The sequence below is a fragment of the Trifolium pratense genome, linkage group LG5 (assembly GCF_020283565.1).
Source record: "Trifolium pratense cultivar HEN17-A07 linkage group LG5, ARS_RC_1.1, whole genome shotgun sequence".
In the NCBI taxonomy this organism is placed as follows: Eukaryota; Viridiplantae; Streptophyta; class Magnoliopsida; order Fabales; family Fabaceae; genus Trifolium; species Trifolium pratense.
This window is the reverse complement of record NC_060063.1, coordinates 27,435,531-27,456,401: the sequence shown is the minus strand read 5'-3', so window position 1 is coordinate 27,456,401 and position 20,871 is coordinate 27,435,531. Positions and strand designations below refer to the sequence as shown.

The following is a 20,871-nucleotide window of genomic DNA, read 5'->3' as shown; positions in this document are numbered from 1 at the left end:
TAATATTTTAAATATGAAAACAAAAATTCATTCAAAAATGTGAAGAGTACACATTAGTTGATTTAAAAGTAGGGGTTTAAAGTTGTGACCAAAAAGATTTAGAGGACACAAATTTGTTTAAATTTTTTATAGAACTAAAAATGAAATTTAAAATATTTATATATAAGGATGAAAAACTTAATTTAACCTTGTTATTTATTATATAAATTTCAAGACAATCTTTCACGTAAATATCTGCAGCATAATCTGAGTCCGAATAAATCAACAAATTTTTGATCATATATATAGTTGTGCTTTTTTAGGCATATTATTAGTTTTTTTTAGACAAATTAACAAATTTTAGGTTTTTTTTTCTTTACCAAAAAAGTTAGTCATGTTGGTATTTCATTAAGATTTGTGCATGGGTTCTTTAATTCCTTAGGCGTGCTATACTTCATTCAAGAATCAAGACACTCTTCAATATTGAATTTAATTAATTTTTTTTGACACAATTTAATTGATTTATTAAAGTGTTTAAAAACCGGTATTGTGTGTAAAAAAAATTAAAAATGATTGATATCGAAAATACATCTTAACTAATTAATAGCGGCAAGGACGCTGATATATAAATGTAAGTTTTACTCTAGATTTTACATTTTTTTTATATTTAAAATATGTAAGTTTGAGTCAATTGACAATATAAATATTACTAAACCTAATATATTTATCCAAATTAAAACAGAATTCTGGTGTGTAAAATTTCAAGTAATATTTGTTATATTGTCTACGGATCTAAAAAATATTTTTGTTGGAATGTTGGGAGGACCATTAATTTGATTTATTTATTTATTTAATATTACTTATATTATTTTATTTTTGGTTTACATTATTACATATATTATTATCATATTTAAAAAAGACCAAATTTTATTATTATTTTTTTTTTACAATAAAAGACCAAATTTTATTTTTGGTTGAAAAAAACGGAAACGGCCCCCCCACAATTCAAACACACAAACACAAGAGGTTCCTCCGTTATACCTATGTAGCCTTTTTTTTTTTTTTTTTTTGATAAGATATACCTATGTAGCCTATAAATACATAAATAACCTCTCACTCTCTCTCACTCTCTCTCTCTCTTAGTATTTTTGTTACAAAGTTTACTATCAAGATATCTCTCTCTAGCACCACTCTCTGCCACATTCCAAGGTTCAACCACAAAATCATTCACAGCCAGATTTTTATCCTTGTAAGTTAATTTCTCTCTTTGTTTCCTTTAAGTTATTACTTGTCTCTCTATCTTTTTTGTGTGTGTTAAGATCAGTGTGAAATAATGTTACACAATATATGATCTATTATGCCCTTTGTTAAATCACATGGACTATTTTCATCCCCCATTTGGTTAAGTCTCATTTTCTACTTGCTTTGATTTTATAACTTGCTCATGATATATTTGTAAAAGAAAAATCATTTTGTATTAATCTCTCTTAAGTTTTTACTTTTAATCAGAAAATAATTTCATTACAACAAGAGATATACTACCTCTAGTCTTAAACATAAAAACATATCGAGTCGATTAAAATTAATGTATCTGCTTTAAAATTTGAACCCGATACATTAACATTTTTTTTACATTAAACACCGGAGAAATATTATATTATATATATCATTAGCTTTATGTGTTTGAACTTTTATTGCCAATTAGGAAATCAATCATATAAAAGCACCATGAAATTGTTGGGAAAAACAGGCATAGAGAAAATAAGAGCGCAAACAACAACACAAGAATATAACGTGGAAACTTCAAAACCGGAGAAAAAACCACGGCCGTTGTCTAAACCGACAACCAGAGAATATCACTATGTGAAAATTGTTACAACACGTAGACTACCCTCAACCATCCCACGGCCCCTAGTACACTCACACTCTCCAAAGCAAATACCTAACTAAATCTCACAACACTCTAATAAAAGAGGACAAGAAAAAAACAAAAAAGTCAAATATAAGCTTAAAGTGCTACTGAATGGTGCAATTATAAACAAAGAACTTAGGTCCAATATATAGCCTTGGTTTCCCTCTTGCTTCACCAAATTAAGCGATTTGGGACTTCTCCAATAGCTAATTTTTAACCTCCTTCTTTATTTTAAAAACCGTATGATGTGACACTTAACAATCAACCCTAACAATCTCCACCTTGATTGTAATGGTCTACAATCTTCATTGTCTACACCGACAATCATTATCTTCCGCTTCCTTTGTCTATACCGACAATCATTGTTTTCACCGACAATCATAATTCTCATTGTCTATACCGACAAATTAAATTATCATATTCCACCATAAAAGTACATTACACTTGGAACTAAACCATCCAAGAATTTCCTTCACTTGAAACCAAATCATCCCAAGAATTTCATCTCGAAACCTTGCTGAAAATTTATGGTGCAACTTCCATGTTGGCTTTCTCCGGAAGTTCATCAGCCATCGAGATAACCGCGTACCTTGCATCAATTCCAACCAAAGGCCGCACGCTATCATCACAAACCTTGCATCGATGTCAATTGATGCTCATGTGCCACATGAACAATTTCAAATTGCCTTGAAGCCACCTTCAGGCCAATATTAGGCTCCAACAATTTCATTTTAGTTACATCACCTAGTAAACCTTGTTTCACTAGTCCAACTAAACTCATGTCACTAACAAGTACCCACCCGAAGATCCACAACTTAACCAAAACATGAGAATCACCACTAGTAACCGATGCATAACCAATAATAGTAGAATTATCTAACAAGTATCTACCTACTATCTATGCATCAAAGTTAGAGAAAATATCTTGCATCGTGTTGAAAGAAACTCACTCATACCTTTATTTTTTTTGACAAACAATCAATATTCTTTTGACAAAAAAGAAAATAAGAAAAAAATAACACACACAAGTCAAAATTGTGAGATAAAGGGGAGTTAATATTTTTACCGCTTGTCTTTATGATAAAGGGAAGAGTCTTAACCAACAATGAATTAGTCAAAGTGGTAAGAGTTTTGATTCCCTTAAGCATGAGATCAAGGGTTTGATTCCTGACTCATGCGTATACAGAAAATTTAGTTGGGGGGAGAACTCATTTCGTGTGCCCCACAGATTCTCCATCGGAGATTAGTCATCGCTAACAACCACTAACAGCGGTGGAAACTTCGTACCAATGTCATGATAAAAAAATATGGAATTCTATAGGATGATCTATTTCAAAATTATGATGAAGTACTTTTTATAAGAGTATAAAGTCAACATAAGTTTGTCCAAAAAAGTCAACATATGTAAATTATTTTAAAAAGTCAAAGTAAATTGATTAAAAAAAAGTCAACATAAGTAAATGTATTTGGACTATATTATAATTAAATATATCAATTTTTACTAATTGATATGTCTCTTATAAAAAAGACCAAATATAATATTAAAATATTATCTCTAATATTAAGTATACTACAAGCAAAAGTCGAAATTTGTACCAAAAAAAATAATAATAATAAACAAAAGTTCAAATTTGTACCAAATACTACATACGGTCCTTTTATAAAATAACAGTTAATTTTTAGGTTTATTGACTAATTGTTGTATTTGGTTTATATTATAGATCAGATATATCAATTATTCAATAAATTTAAAAAGTGAATTGATATTTTTCTGTTTATACTTTAACTTTTGTGTATAATTTTAGGATTGGGGGAGTGATTATATATGCTAACTTAAAGTTGGTATTTTTTTATATGTACTTAAAGTTGATTGACAATTACAAATTACAAACATATTGATAAGTTTTTATTTTTCAATGAAACAAAGGCTGACTAAAGTTGGCTAAAAAAATAAGGGGCTCGACTTCATTAATATATTGTTAAAAACAAAGGCCTCAGTCCATTGTATATGATAATATAATCAATTGCATCAAATTTAGTGGTATAATTTATTGTTAGTTTATCTTTTTTCATGTGTAATTATCTTATATATAATATATATTTAATTATATTAAAAAAAACATTTCATTATATATTTTTCAAAATATATAATTAATATTTGACCAATATATATATATATATATATATATATATATATATATATATATATATATATATATATAACTAAAAAGAGTAGTTAAATACACCCTAAGGTGCATGTTGCTAATGCACACCTAAAAAATAAGTGGGTGTACGTTAGCATCTCCTATAGGCATTTGCTAAAATACACCTACTCAATTTTTAGAAGGTGTGTGTTAGCAAATGATAACTAAAAAATAGTTAAATACACCTTGAGGTGTATGTTGTTAATGCACACCTTCATAAAAAACAGTGGGTGTGCATTAACAAATTCCTATATATATATATATATATATATATATATATATATAATATTAATTTTATTATTGTAAATTAAAAAAATATTGAACTCAACACCAAAGAAATATGGAAGAAATAGTTTAAAATAGAACAACCCATCCAGAATGAGTCACATGCATTGCATAAGTGTTAATTATAAATTTTTCAATATTATTTGTTGTATTAATTTAAAATTGTAGTTGTTACATATATTTAATGAAATATTTTAATAGAAGTATTTTTTTTCTTAGTTTTTATTTTTTTATTAATAATGTACTCCCTGTCCTTATATATAGTGGAAATACTCTCTTCTATTCATTGAATGTTATTAGTACTTTTTATCCAAAAACCTCAACTTGCAAATACATTGAATATTATTGCAATTATATTCATGGGAAAAATTAGTTCAAAATATGTTATATACTTTCATTTTGAAGTCCAAATAAGGAACTTGTTCTTATCAATAGATAAGATGTTAATTTCACTTCTTTCATTTTGTGAACAATAAGATGCTGTCAAGTTTCATATTAATTAATAATAAAGTCAAGAAGTTAGTCTCATAAAGATAATTCCGTCGATAGCTATTAGGAATATTATTATAAATATTATTTTTATTCTCACTCTTGTAAAAACAAAGAAAAAAAACATTTTGTGCTTATTCAGTTTTTCCATATATAGAATTTTTTATGCAATTAAATTTAATATTAAATCTATTGCATGGATATTAATAAATTAATATGACTATTGTATGTTTTTTTTTTCCATCATTAATTTTCTCACAAACACTTGAATGCAATGCAGTGGCACAACTTCAACAATCAACCATCAACTCAACATGAAATCTATTTTACCTGCAAATCAGACTGATGATGAGAATGAAGAATCAATTTGGTCTTCATATGATTCTTGGCTAGTAAGTTTAATAATTGTATTGTTTTTACATTATTGGCTTCTTTTTTGTATGTTTATTTTACTTAGATATATACCTTTGATGTATTAATTTTTTTGGCTTAAAGGAAAAGTATCCTTCAGCATTGGAAAATTTTGAGAAAGTGATGAATATTGGAAAAGAGAAAAAAATTGTTGTGTTCTTAGATTATGATGGAACACTCTCTCAAATCGTAGATGATCCGGATAAAGCTTACATGACCGATGCCGTAAGTACTTTAATACCTAAATTACTTTGTTAAAAATAAATGTTAATTAGTAAAATAGTAGTTCTATTGCATTAATTTCGTCTAAAACTTAACACGTTAATTTCAAATTGCAGATGCGTGCGGCCGTCCGTGAAGTTGCTAATTATTTTCCTACTGCCATTGTTAGTGGAAGGTGTAGGAATAAGGTAAAATATTCACTCAATAAATAGTGCATTATGTAGAATTTTCCTTTTTATTTTGCTTGCAATGTTTCTTTCTAGTTATAAGTTTTCAATTTATATGACCTCATTTTTCCATTTGAATTTTAGGTTTATGATTTTGTGAAACTGAAAAATGTCCATTATGCTGGAAGTCATGGAATGGATATATCAACTCCACAAGGGTCATCCAATAAGTATAAAGATAAGAAGCATCAACAAAAAGCTGTTGATGAAAAGGTTTATATATATGCAATTTCTTCTTCTTCTTTTTTAGTTTCTTTTGTGTGTATAAAGATAAAGAAATATTAGGGAAAACCCTATTGGTTTTACTTAGCTGTATATAGTGTTCAATCAAAACTCACATGGAAGTTAGATCCGTTAAGTAAAAATGATATTCCCTTTGGTTTAAAATGAGATATGTCAACTTTTATTAAGCCAAAATTTCTCTTATGTTTAGGACCGAATGAGTATGTAATAGCTTGACTTTGTAATTGACATCTCATAATGTATTGTCTTTGTAGGGTAACGAAGCTGTTCTTTTTCATCCGGCAAAAGAATTTTTGCCAACAATCCAAGAGGTAATTTATTCATTTAATTTTATTTTTTTACTTAAATGAACAAACTACTACTAATTTGTGTACCTTGGTTTGAATTTCTTTTAATCTTTTCTCTAAAAAATGCCAAGATATATAATTGGTTGTTCATGTGTAATTTTCTTCTACTCATCAACGTTTCATTAATTTAATGTTTGCAGATTGTTAAGATTTTGAAAGAAAATATAACAATAATAAAGGGCTCTACTATTGAAGACAACATGTTTTGTGTCACGGTACATTATCGCCGTCTGAAAAATGAAAAGGTATGAAGATTCATTCTTATATATTGACAAATCTAATGAATGAGAAACTCAATATGTTAATATATATAAGTTCTTCTCAAAATTATATAGGATGTTGAAGTTCTCAAAGAAATTGTTGAATCAATTATGAAAGATTACCCCAATTTTCACATATCTGGAGGAAAAAAGGTACCTACAATCGTTTCTCTAGTCTTCTAGTTGTAGCTATATATATATTTTGTTAGAAGTAATATAAAACCATTGATATGACTTCATCCTAACAGTTTAAGCTTTTGGGATAATCGGTTATTTGACACGGTATCAGAGCTTCTAGGACTAAGTGGTCTAGAGTTCGATCACCGCTCCCCTCACTTTCTAATTAAAAAGTGGAATTCAAGCATATGGTAGGTGGGCTTATGCATTATCCACGCTTCAAGGCCAAGTGGGCTCTTGCATGAGGGGACGTGTTAGAAATAATATAAAACTATTGATATGACTCTATCCTAATAGCTTAAGTTTTTGGGATAATCGGTTATTTGACATATATGCTCTATTTTTTATATATATAAAAGGTTTTATATATGCTTATTCTAATTTTATTGTTTCAAGAGAGTATAATAGTTGTTAGATTCTTTTTCAAAAAACTATTAGGATAACAATTAGCAACGATAATTAGTAACGGAAAAAATGAAATCTTTCTAAATTACATGTCAGTAAATTTATTAACGGGTTTAGATAAGTATTTCATTGTTTTCTCACTCTAAATTTTTTCACTGATTTAACTTTGATTTTTATGAAAGATAATTATTAGCTTCTTAAAGCTTAACATAAAGTTCAATATTTTTTATTAGGTTTTGGAGATACGCCCAAATGTAAAATGGAATAAAGGTCATGCTCTAATGTATTTGCTTGACACTCTTGGATTTGACAACTATGATGATGTTTTACCAATGTACATTGGGGATGATAGGACTGATGAAGATGCTTTTAAGGTAATGGCTAGTTAAAATAGAAAACATCATTTCAAAGAAAAGTTAATTTTGCAAAATAAATATTTTCTTTATTTGAAAAAACACACACGCAAATATGTGTGCGCGCGCGAGCTAGCGTGTGAGTTTGTATGTGTGGGATAACATTTATTTAGTAATTATTCCATTTATTTTAAAATTATTGGGGTTATTTTTCACCCATTAAAAATATCTATACATAAATTACAGAATCAATTAATACCATACAATTTTACAAAATCATTGTTATTATATAAATAAATCTATCTTGAAATATATAATAACTTGAGTGTTGTGTAGATAATATATGAATTTTAAGGAAGAATTGGAAGAAAAAAAATGTCACATTAAGAAACAAAAAGACAATTATTTTAGAACATTTTTTAAAAGCTAAAGCGACGACAATTTTTTAGTAATAAATGACTTATTTATTTGAGAACCGAAGATTACTTACTATAGTTTTTTCTTAATATTCCATTTCTTGATGAGGATGCAATGCAATGCAATGCATGCAGGTTATAAGAAAAATTGGAGGAGGTTTTCCGATTATTGTTTCTTCAATTGCTAGGGAAACAAATGCTTCATATTCTCTGCGTGACCCTGCTGATGTTATGACTTTCTTGATTCATTTAGCAAAATGGAAGAAGAATTTGATGAAGAAAACTAAAGAGAGAAAGTGAAAGGTGAATCAATGATCTAATTTAAGGCTAATTTATGTCCCTTTTAAAGTTGTCAAATTAGCCTTGACAATATAGAAATGAAATAGAAAATGATTTTGTAAATACAAAGTTGTACTTCAACTTAGGACATATCATTGGTAGATGCTAAGTTATTTTTTAATCTAAACTAAGTTTTAAGGTCAAGTTTATCGGTTGATCGACAAGTTAATATGATTGTTGATGTGTCTGTAAGGACGGCCATATCTCTAGTTAGTTTTTATTATTTGGATTATGCTCCTTCAACTATTTAGATTTTTAAGTGCAATTAGTTCATAGTTTTTTTTACAAAATATTTTCTTTTATATGTTAAATATGAGTTTATGATAGGAAGTCAAAGACATGGTGCCATATGATTATTCTTGAAAGAATATTTAAATGGTTACACACCATTTAATCACACGCACATAAAAATATATATCATTTAATTTATTTTTTTCTTCTTGTCCTTTATCAATATGTATGTGTGATTAAATTGTGTGACCAAATCTTTGTATACATACATATATATATATATATATATATATATATATATATATATATATATATATATATATATATATATATATATATATATATATATATATATATATATATATATATATATACGACTTTCTCATGGTCGTGTACCCCTTCGATCCTAATTATAACATATTTTTTGTGAATATTTTGATTCTTCTTTATATAAAGAAAAAGTTAAATTGTTTTAGAAGTATTTATTGCTTAAGGAAAATGCTAACTAGTGTCGCTGATAATTTGTGTAATCTATTTTTTAAAAGTGTTGGGTTTTTGTATGAATTGGCTACATTTTTGCAAAAACATATTTTAGCCAAGTGTTGAGACAAGTGTGCTGACCCCAAGTGTTGTGACAAATGTTGTTACACTTTGGAACAACACCTGACTCTGTATCGTGCGCGCCAGCTAGCGGGTTTAAATTTCTACTCAATCTTTTGAAGATCTGTTTGAAGAATTGTTTCAAGGTTTCTTACAGAGGAAGGCGCACGTGTTTAATGTGTTTCATGAGGCAGCCAAACCCTAGTTTTATTTTCCAAAGGAATTATATTTTTGGAAAATATATTTTTGCGGTTTCAAAAATATAACTATTATTTTCAGAAATATATCACTGCTGCCGCAATTCTAGAAGCCCTAATTTTGTCTTGAAGCCCAAGTCATTCTACTACTATAAATACGAAGGCAAGCATATGGTTTCAAGCATCTAAAATCGTGTTTTACAAAGCGTGTGTTTTTAGGATTTTAGAGTGTTAATTGTGAGCATTTCTTGTGTCTCATTGATGCAAGCTTAGGACCTGAGTGTTATTGAGTTGTAAGTGTGAACTTCTCCTAAGCTTTGAAGTACGGAGATTGTTCTGTTGTGTTGTGTGGTTTACTCGCAAGCTTTTAAGCAAGAGTGAATCCTAGTTTCTTAGGAGTGTGTCTCCACCTGTTGTGATTGTGGAATTGAATAGCAGCGCTGTCTGTGTTGCTAAGGTAGGAATTGGGACGGGGTCTCATATCTAGGAGTTCCTAGGTAGAAGTGTCATTGGGTAGTGATTAAGTGAGAAGTTGTAAACGGGTGAGTTTAGCTTCGAAGTAATACTGCTGATAGTGGACTTCATTCCTGGATTGGTACCCCCCAGAGTAGGCTTTAGGCTGAACTGGGTTAACAACTCTTGTGTGTTATTTACTTTACTGTTTGTATTGTTTTATGTTATTTGCTCTGTTTATAGACAAGTGTTGGCGCACCAGTAACAACATCTGTCTACAACAGACAAGTGTTGCTACACCTTGAGCAACACCTGTCCACTGTGTGCCAGGAATTTCAATTGGTATCAGAGCAGGCACCCTGTTCTGAATTTTAGGGTGAGCTCCAGGGAAATCGTTTCTGGCAAGGATGGACAAAGAAGGAGGTTTTGTTACCAGACCACCTCTTCTGGTTGGTGCTTCAAACTATGACTATTGGAAGTCCCGCATGATGGCCTTTCTAAAACAAATTGATAGCAAGACATGGAAGGCAGTGCTGAGAGGGTGGACTCCACCTGTGAAGATGGACAAAGATGGTAAACCAACTTTTGAGTTGAAATCTGCTGAAGAATGGTCCAAAGAAGAGGATGAGCTTGCTCTTGCAAACTCAAAAGCATTATATGCACTATATAATGGTGTTGACAAACACATATTCAGACTCATCAAAAAGTGTGTCTCTGCTAAGGAAGCTTGGACAATTCTTGAGACTGTTCATGAAGGTACCTCTAAAGTGAAGTTGTCAAAGCTACAACTCCTAACAACTAAGTTTGAGAATCTAAGAATGAATGATGATGAAACCATTCAGGATTTTCACATGACCATACTTGATTTTGACAATCAATTTGATGCCTTGGGTGAAAAGATACCTGAAGAAAAGCTGGTAAGAAAAATGCTTAGGTCTTTACCTAAGAAGTTTGACATGAAAGTCACAGCTATAGAAGAAGCAAAGGATATCACAGATATGAAGCTAGATGAACTAGTTGGTTTACTACAAACCTATGAGGTAGCTACAAATGAAAAGATGGATAAGAAAAACAAGAGCATTGCCTTTGTCTCGAATGCTGAGGAAGAAGATCAACAGAGTGACACGGAGTCTGAGAATAGCATCTCTGATGCAATGGTTCTTCTAAGAAAACAATTTAATAAGGTGCTAAAAATAATGGACAAACGTCCAAAGACAAGTGCAGCTGACATTGGTCGCAACACTTACAGGAATTTCAGAAAACCTGTAACAGATGAGAAATCAGCTCCAAATAAAGGTGTTCAATGCCATGAATGTGAAGGGTATGGACACATTAGAACTGAATGTGCAACCTTCTTGAAGAAACAGAAAAAGGGGTTAACTGTTTCATGGTCAGATGAGGATTCTGAAGGAGAAACTGATACTGCAAAGTCTATTCATGCACTGACAGGTGTATGCACATCTGACACTGAATCATGTGATGAAGAGCTGACCTTTGATGAACTTGCTGAATCATACAAGGAGCTGTGTCTAAGGAGTGAAGAAGTCTGCAGAATCTCAGAAAAACAAAAGGAGACAATCTCAAAGTTGCAAACTGAAAGAATTGTCAATCTAACAAAAATCTCTGAGATTGGTGTTAAGTATGAAGAAGGGTTGAAAACAATTGAGGAGCAGAAGGCAATCATCGCCAATCTGGAAACAGATAAGCTTGAGCAACTAGCAGAAATATCTAAGCTGAATGAAGAGGTAACTGAATTGAACTCTCATCTTGAGAATCTAAAGAAGCATGTTGTTATGTTATTTAAAGGAACTGACCTAGATGAAATCCTAGAAAAACTACCTACCCCTAGTAGAGCCAAAACAGGCATTGGGTATGAGTATAAAAGCGTTAATAGAATTAAAGATTACAACAAAGATGGAAAATATATGCCTGAGATAAGTAACCAACCCTCTCCAACAATGTATGGAAAAATGTCACCACACTTGTCCACCGGACATCATACTACACACAGACAAGTGTTACCACATATGGCTCCACATCGTCAAAGAAGGCAGAATCCTAGATTTATACCAAGGCATAAAAGCAAATATCGTTCATGGAGATGTCATCACTGTGGAAGAAAGGGGCACATAAGACCTTACTGCTATAAGTTATATCGGTATCCAAATGAAACTATTCAAGAGAAACTTGATCCATCCATAACTAATGCAAAGAAGGAGTGGAAACAAAAGGTTGATGTAACCAACACCAAGGGTTGTGCAGCTGAAAGTTGTGAGAAAAGCTTGATTGCTCACACTTCTCTTAGAGCCTCATCAAAAGAAGATTGGTACTTTGATAGTGGTTGTTCTAAACATATGACCGGTGTTGAAAAATATTTGATGGATATAAAATCCTATGCAACAAGTTTTGTAACATTCGGAGATGGAGCTAAAGGAGAAATTAAAGGTATAGGAAGGCTGATTGACAATGGTCTACCTAAACTTGAAAATGTTCTTATTGTAAAAGGGCTAACTGCTAATCTAATTAGTATACGCCAACTATGTGATCAAGGCATGCAAGTCAACTTTACAAAAAATGAATGTCTTGTTACCAATGATGAAGGTGACATCCTGATGAAGGGTGTTAGATCGAAGGATAATTGTTACTTGTGGGTTCCTCTAGAAGAAGCTAATGTATCTACATGTCTCTTAACAAAAGAAGATGAGGTTAAGTTGTGGCACCAAAAACTAGGACATCTTAACCTGAAGAGTATGAAAAGAGCTATATCTGAGGAAGCTATCAGAGGCTTACCAAACTTACAAATACAGGAAGACAACATCTGTGGCGAATGTCAGATTGGCAAGCAAACCAAAGTGTCGCACCAAAAGTTGCAACACTTGTCCACTTCTAGAGTTCTTGAGCTACTACACATGGACTTGATGGGTCCTATGCAAGTTGAAAGCCTTGGAGGTAAGAAATATGCTTTTGTTGTTGTTGATGATTTCTCTAGATACACTTGGGTTAACTTCATTAGGCAAAAATCTGAAACCTTTGATGAATTCAAAGATCTTTGCTTACAACTTCAAAAAGAAAACGACTGTGGTATTTTAAGAATTAGAAGTGACCATGGAAAGGAGTTTGAAAACTCTAAATTTGCTGAGTTTTGTGCTGCTGAAGGAATAGCTCATGAATTCTCTTCACCTATTACACCTCAACAAAATGGTGTGGTTGAAAGAAAGAACAGAACTTTACAAGAATCTGTTAGGGTTATGTTACATGCCAAAAACCTTCCTTATAAATTTTGGACTGAAGCTATGAATACGTCATGTTACATCCATAATAGAGTAACATTAAGAACAGGTACTGCAACAACACTGTGTGAACTATGGAAGAACAGAAAGCCTACTGTAAAATATTTCCATGTGTTCAGATCAAAATGTTACATCTTGGCCGATAGAGAACCTAGGAGGAAATTGGATCCCAAAAGTGATGAGGGAATATTTCTAGGTTATTCAACCAACAACAGAGCCTATAGAGTTTTCAATTCTAGAACGAAAACCATGATGGAATCAATCAATGTCGTAATTGATGATACTGATTTGACAAGTATAGATTCAGCTGAAGAGACAGATGTAGTCACACCTGTCCCAACACCAGATGATGATCAAGCTGAATATGATTCTATTCAAGACTTTGAGCCTAATACAGAGAATTTGAGACCAAACAAAGGTCCATCAATCAGAGTTCAGAAGAACCACTCAAAGGAAATCTCTATTAGAAATCCTGACCAAGGAGTTACCATAAGAATATCTACATATGTAATTCTCAAGAATTTGAAAGAAGAAGCTCAATCTGGAAAGTTAAGGGGCAAGCTAAGTATTTGCCTATTTAAAGAATTGTAGCAGTTACTGCATGTAACGCGTGCAACCGCCTCTTTTCCCTCTCTCCATTGTATGGTGCACGCTAATCAAGGGAAATGTGATATGAATTCTTCCTCTAAAGTTAATGTTAATATTGGTACTTCTGGTAAAGTCATGATTGACTATGTGATTGATTGGTTCAAGAAAATCGTTCTTGAGACTAATGTTGTGCAAGATGTTGACACATCTTTGGCCCGAGAGAATAAACAAGGTGAAACTGTTCCTGAAATCCCCGAACATGTGATTGTTCCTGGAAATGAAAATGGTCAGGTGATGACTGATAATAAAGAAGAAGTGTCTGACGAACACACTGATGTTAATTCCCCATCTAATGAGAAAAGTTGTTTGAACTCGAAGAAGTTCATATTGGTTGAATGGTCCCTAGAAGTGGAGGATGGACTATTCATGGCAGGGCGTGTAATAGACCTGTCAATTATTATTCAGGCGTGTAGCTTTGGTGATGATTTGTTGTATGGTTTGATTTATTTTCAAACCTATATTAACCTGTTGGACCTAGAATGTGGAGTGTGTGCAAAGGTCAATATGTTGAGCCTGAAGTTTGGTGATGAGTTTTCTAGTTCGAATTCCGCTGCATATATATCTGATGGAAAACTCATGGTGGTTTTGGGTGCTGAGTATGCAAAACTATGTTGTTCTTTGAAGCTGTATCCCTTGGTGAGGTGATACTCGATGAGAGATCCAACTAACTTGTTAGAGATGCCAAAGATACTTGAGGGTGATCTCAAGTCCACTCATAAAGGCACTCATATATGAAGTTTGTTGAAGAGAGATCTGAATGAACTTATGAGCAATTTATTTTTGCTTCTAATCCTAAAAGTCAACCTCCAGTGGCTTTGATAAAGGATCTCTTTGTGTATTCCTTGAGAAGGAGACTGATGTCCTCCCAAATGTTGGAACATCTGACCAGCAGATTATGCAGTTATTAAGGGGGAGTCCTTAATCTGAAGCTGGAAGACCTTGAAGACATGTCAGACTTAATGTCTTGACATCTTTATATTGAGAATTTATTTTTCTCAATATGAATGGTGGTATTTCTCTGAAACGGGATGAAGGTTGTTTACTCTAACTTGATATCATCAAGTCTATGAGAGCATGGAACTCTTGTTCTGCTGTAGTAAAAAGCACTTCAAGGGATTATGAACATTGGAGCTGTTTCAACTTATGTTCAATGGTTAATTGTTATCTGTACTTTGGAGCGTCATCCAAATCACCTAGGATGAGCATTTTAGTTGGGAGCAAATGATTATTGTTCTTTGTTATTAAAAGCTGATCAACTACTGATGGTTGATTCTCTTGTGTCCCCCTGCTATTGTTAATTATGAGTTACTAAAACCACAAGTGAGTTACTGCTGATTCACTCGTGGAACTCATCCCTAAGACGGATGTTGTGTCAGATGTTGATGCATCTATGACACTGGAGACAAATGTTGTACCATGTGTAGGTACATCTGCTCAGCCAATGGTTGGTACTCTCACTAGGAAGCAGATGAAAATTCTTATGTTCTGAATGTGTTTCTGATATTGTGTGCTCATATATGTGATATTCAGAGGTGATTACTACCAGTATATGTGACTATTTCAGACCTGTTTCTGAAACTTCTGGTTTGAAGTTCTTATATGATTGTTAAAGATGGATTTGGTATATGCCTCTTTAAGTTGAAACTGGTTAATCTTCATCTGTGTGTGTGTAACTCTGAGCTAGATGTCCTGGAAATTATGTCACCTGACAGGAAGAAATATGACATGTAAGTGTTCCTTCTTAGATGATGTCTCTTTCATGATGTGCAAACAAGGGGGAAATGTTTGATGTGGTGGATATGATATGGTTCCTCCACTACTGATTTATATATGATGAGGTATGTATTCCATTGTGTTATCTTCGGTTGTAGTAGTTCTGTGCACAAAGTAGTTGATGTGCTGAAGATAATATAGGTTTATGCCTTATGACTTATAATCTTCATGCTATAGTGCTGGAGTTTGGTTCTGGTATTGTGGATAACAGCTTGCATGTTCTCTTTTCACTACTTTTGTTCTCCACATCTTTTGTGGGCTAGGTCCTGGATTTCCAGCACCTGTGTGTGCTCTATGGTGTGTGAATATTCTTTCTCTATGCTCTGGTACACTATGATTCCCTATTCATGATGTTTGTCTAAATTGTGGCTAAAAAGGGGGAGTAGTGTGTGTGTGTGACAAGTGTGTGGTCAGATGTTCTCACATCTGGTGACCTGAGACCTGTGTTTGCATGAATTGTTAGTATGCTCGCATTGAGGGGGAGTGTGAGTGATATGCATGTACTGATTGGGAGTAGTGAATATTCTTTCTCCATCTGATGTTTGTATGCATGAATTCAGGGGGAGTGTGAGTGATATTATCTCTTGATCGCCTGAATGTATTTGATGACGAATGTTGTGCCAAGTGTTATGGCACCTGACTATTGAGTCCACTATCTCTTATGACTGAGAATTTATTTTTCTCAGATGTTTTATGGGAATTTATTTTTCCCTGTTGTTCTTACAATGTATGGATGCGCATTAGGAGTTTATTTCTCCTACTTCTTAGCATCTACTATGGGAGTTTATTTCTCCCTTGTGTTGTTCCATGAGGCTAGTTGTGTTTTATTCCGCTGTTGCATTGCCTCTGATGCTACTTGACTATCTTGGAAGTAGTTTTTATTGTGTGTTACTTTCTTTCCTAGTTGTGTGATCATGTTGACTCGAAGGAAAGGTAATACTGTATCTCTCTATATACTGGTCTAATATTGTTTTAGCCAAAATTTGCCAAAGGGGGAGATTGTTGGGTTTTTGTATGAATTGGCTACATTTTTGCAAAAACATATTTTAGCCAAGTGTTGAGACAAGTGTGCTGACCCCAAGTGTTGTGACAAATGTTGTTACACTTTGGAACAACACCTGACTCTGTATCGTGCGCGCCAGCTAGCGGGTTTAAATTTCTACTCAATCTTTTGAAGATCTGTTTGAAGAATTGTTTCAAGGTTTCTTACAGAGGAAGGCGCACGTGTTTAATGTGTTTCATGAGGCAGCCAAACCCTAGTTTTATTTTCCAAAGGAATTATATTTTTGGAAAATATATTTTTGCGGTTTCAAAAATATAACTATTATTTTCAGAAATATATCACTGCTGCCGCAATTCTAGAAGCCCTAATTTTGTCTTGAAGCCCAAGTCATTCTACTACTATAAATACGAAGGCAAGCATATGGTTTCAAGCATCTAAAATCGTGTTTTACAAAGCGTGTGTTTTTAGGATTTTAGAGTGTTAATTGTGAGTCTTTCTTGTGTCTCATTGATGCAAGCTTAGGACCTGAGTGTTATTGAGTTGTAAGTGTGAACTTCTCCTAAGCTTTGAAGTACGGAGATTGTTCTGTTGTGTTGTGTGGTTTACTCGCAAGCTTTTAAGCAAGAGTGAATCCTAGTTTCTTAGGAGTGTGTCTCCACCTGTTGTGATTGTGGAATTGAATAGCAGCGCTGTCTGTGTTGCTAAGGTAGGAATTGGGACGGGGTCTCATATCTAGGAGTTCCTAGGTAGAAGTGTCATTGGGTAGTGATTAAGTGAGAAGTTGTAAACGGGTGAGTTTAGCTTCGAAGTAATACTGCTGATAGTGGACTTCATTCCTGGATTGGTATCCCCCAGAGTAGGCTTTAGGCTGAACTGGGTTAACAACTCTTGTGTGTTATTTACTTTACTGTTTGTATTGTTTTATGTTATTTGCTCTGTTTATAGACAAGTGTTGGCGCACCAGTAACAACATCTGTCTACAACAGACAAGTGTTGCTACACCTTGAGCAACACCTGTCCACTGTGTGCCAGGAATTTCAAAAAGGATAAACTTTTAATTAAGATTTTATGGAATCTTGAGAATTTGTAGATCGATTGGTTCTATCATTGTAATATTTTTGTAATTATGTGAATGCTTTTGAATTTTTATTCAAAAAACTAATGAGTAAAAGAACCAATATCGATTAATTTGAATAGAAATAAATAAAATATAAGCACAAAACATTCAATTAAATAATAAAAGAATTACACAATGTATATACATGAAAGAATTTAAATTAAAGAAAATGTCAATAAGCAAACTCAAGTATAGAAAGTGTACTGACTTTAAAGCAGATGGAAGGAAACATGTTGTATCCTTTAGCTGTATAGGTGCAGAAACAATTAGGCCGGTGCAACACTAAATATTCAGGGGGTGCAAGATGCAATTTCCAATAGAACTATAGGCATAATTTACAAAACTCAATGGGTGCAATTGCACACCCTGAGTCAAGTGTAAGTCCACCCCTGTTTATAGTCGATTTTAGGTTTTTCGGCCGATTTTAGAATTTTGGGTCGATTTTAGGTTTTTGGCCGAGTTTTTTGGGTTTAGGGACGAGTTTAGATTCTTCGGCCGATTTTTTGGATGTTGGCCGATTTTGGGTTTTCAGTTGATTTTTGGTTTTTCGGCCGATTTTTTGGGTTTTCGGTTGATTTTAGGGTTTTCGGCCATTAGTCAATACGTTTTTTTTCTTATATAAATATATAATCAGGCAGTTTTTTTTATAGTGACTATTTGCTTCCATTAGTCCATACATCATTACACATATAAATGTAGGTATATGCAAAGTTGATCAATATGACAATAATGTAAGGAGAAATGATGTGACATTGTAAGTGGATAGCTAAATGAAGAAATTTCATTGGTTAAGTGGATTAAGGTTTAGAGAACTAATAGGATAACTATCTAGCATATATATATATATATATATATATATATATATATATATATATATATATATATATATATATATATATATATATATATATATATATATATATATATTAATTATTATTATTCTTATTATTATTATTATTATTATTATTATTATCTTTCGGCCGATTTTATGGTTTATAGTCGATTTTAGGTTTTTCCGCCGATTTTTTCGGTTTTTCGGCCAATTTTTGGGTTTAGGGTCGATTTTATTAAAATAAATAAAATTAAATGAATAAAATTCAATTACATTACCCAAACAAAGAATTTTACAATTGATAAAATTTCAACACTTTATCCAAACACTGGAATTTGAAAATCAAGGAAATTCAATTGAATCAATTGAATTGCCTAGTATTTAAAATCCCTTTAATTTCTAGAATCCCTCATCCAAACACACTCTAAATGAATGTGAACTTGGTCAAGATAGTATAAGAAATAAGTTACTAATTTTTCCTATAAAATAAATTATAAAAATTAGCCTATAATCAAATATAAATTTATTTTGGAACTGCGATAGGGAGGGAGATGAAACCACTTGATGCGAGAACTGACCCCGAACCAGACTAAATCGGTGGTAAGGGGATAGACAAAGGAGAAAAAAAAACTTGATAAGAGCATATGAAAAGATAATGCATATAAATGGTGCAATATGAAAAGGAAAATGAAATTGATACATAAATGTTGATTGGTAGGCATTGAAAGAGGAGCAAGAATTAAATTAACTACTAAATTTAGTTTTAGAGAGAAATAGGAAGTGATGTGGCATGATAGAGTGATTTAATTGGATATATTGGATGACATGGCTAAATGAAAAAATTTGATTGGTTTAAGTGGATTAGGGTTTAGATAAGCATTAGGATAACTATCTAGAAATTATATATATAGATTCAGCAACAGGTAACAACTCTTCTCGTCAAAAACAACGAGAACATTTCCTTTTAGCATGTTGCGATAGATCATGGATGTATTGGAGGCCTAAAGCATTTGTAATGGTGACATCTTATGCATAATTCACTCTTATGCATAATTCACTCTAATAGCATTTGTCTTTGTTTTGGAGTAGTGAGTTTAGCACATCTTATGCATAATTCACTCTAATAAATTTGCTTTTTCAAAAAAAAATAATAATGAAACAATACGGTAAAACCGTGCTCATTGAGTTTCTATTTGTTTTTTTATGTAAAATATTTCAATAAAAATGTCTCTTTTTTAGCAACCATCTCTAAATCACGGCTCCACTGCCTCTTAGACAGGTTCTTGTTATCAGAGGGCTTCTTGAAGAAGAATGATGTTAAGGGGCAATGGATCGGAGACCGTGATATATCTGATCATTGTCCGGTTTGGCTCCTCAGCTCGTCGTGTAATTGGGGCCCTAAACCTTTTAGGGTGATAAACGGTTGGTTAGAACATCCAGAGTTTAAGGGTTTTGTGGAATCAGCTTGGAAAAGTTACGATATTAGGGGTAAAAAAGCTTTTGTCTTGAAGGAAAAACTAAAACTTCTTAGAGAGAGTCTAAAGAAGTGGAACAAGGAGGTGTTTGGTTATTTGGATCTAAACATAGAGAAGACAGTCTCCGATATTAATGAGTTTGAAGGCCTTCTTTCAAGTACTAATGGGGATGTTGATTACCTTATGTTAGAGAGTCTAAATAAGGAGTTTTGGATGCAACTTCATTTTAAGGATAGCTTACTCAAACAGAAATCTAGATCAAAGTGGGTTAAAGAAGGGGATTCTAATACCAAATTTTTTCATCAGACTTTAAAGGGTAGAAGGAGGAATAACCAACTTGTGGCGTTGAGAGATGGTGACAAATGGGTTCAAGGGGTCGATGAGATCAAGTATTTTGTTAAAAATTATTTTGCTAATAACTTCACTGAAGAATGGCGTAACCGTCCTACTCTAGATGGGCTTTCGTTTAACTCCTTGTCGGAAGAAGATAATTCTTCTTTATTATCTCCCTTTTCGGTTGAGGAAGTTAGAGAGGTTGTGTGGAATAGTGATGGCAATAAGTGTCCGGGTCCTGATAGGTTTAACTTTAACTTTTTGAAAACTTGCTGGGACATCTTAAAAACAGATGTTATGGAGTTTCTGAACGAATTTCACAGTAGTGCTTCCCTTCCAAAGGCGATCACTGCATCTTTCTTGACACTAGTACCAAAAAAGGACAATCCTCAGGTTTTATCAGATTATAGACCCATTTGCCTTGTCGGTTGTTTGTATAAAATCCTTTCAAAGGTGTTGGCGGCTCGTCTAAAAAAAGTTATCGGTAAATTGATCTCAGATTGTTAAACGGCCTTTGTTCCTAATCGTCAAATTCTGGATGGAGTTTTGGTAGTGAATGAACTGATTGATTTTGCCAAGAGAAGAAAAGATAACTGTTTATTATTGAAGGTAGATTTTGAGAGGGCGTACGATACGGTTAATTGGAATTT

General features: G+C 32.6%; 1 protein-coding gene across 1 annotated transcript; it reads left to right on the top strand.

The window, feature by feature from the left end:
* Window positions 1-1,129: 1,129 nt before the first annotated feature.
* LOC123885262 (probable trehalose-phosphate phosphatase D) lies at window positions 1,130-8,484 on the top strand. The gene is made up of 10 exons (XM_045934536.1): window positions 1,130-1,228; window positions 5,150-5,261; window positions 5,365-5,505; window positions 5,619-5,690; window positions 5,814-5,942; window positions 6,227-6,283; window positions 6,460-6,564; window positions 6,655-6,732; window positions 7,395-7,535; window positions 8,066-8,484. The coding sequence occupies exons 2-10, from the start codon at window positions 5,184-5,186 to the stop codon at window positions 8,228-8,230; spliced, it is 966 nt and encodes a 321-aa protein (XP_045790492.1). The 5' UTR covers window positions 1,130-1,228; window positions 5,150-5,183; the 3' UTR covers window positions 8,231-8,484.
* The last annotated feature ends 12,387 nt before the right edge of the window (window positions 8,485-20,871 follow it).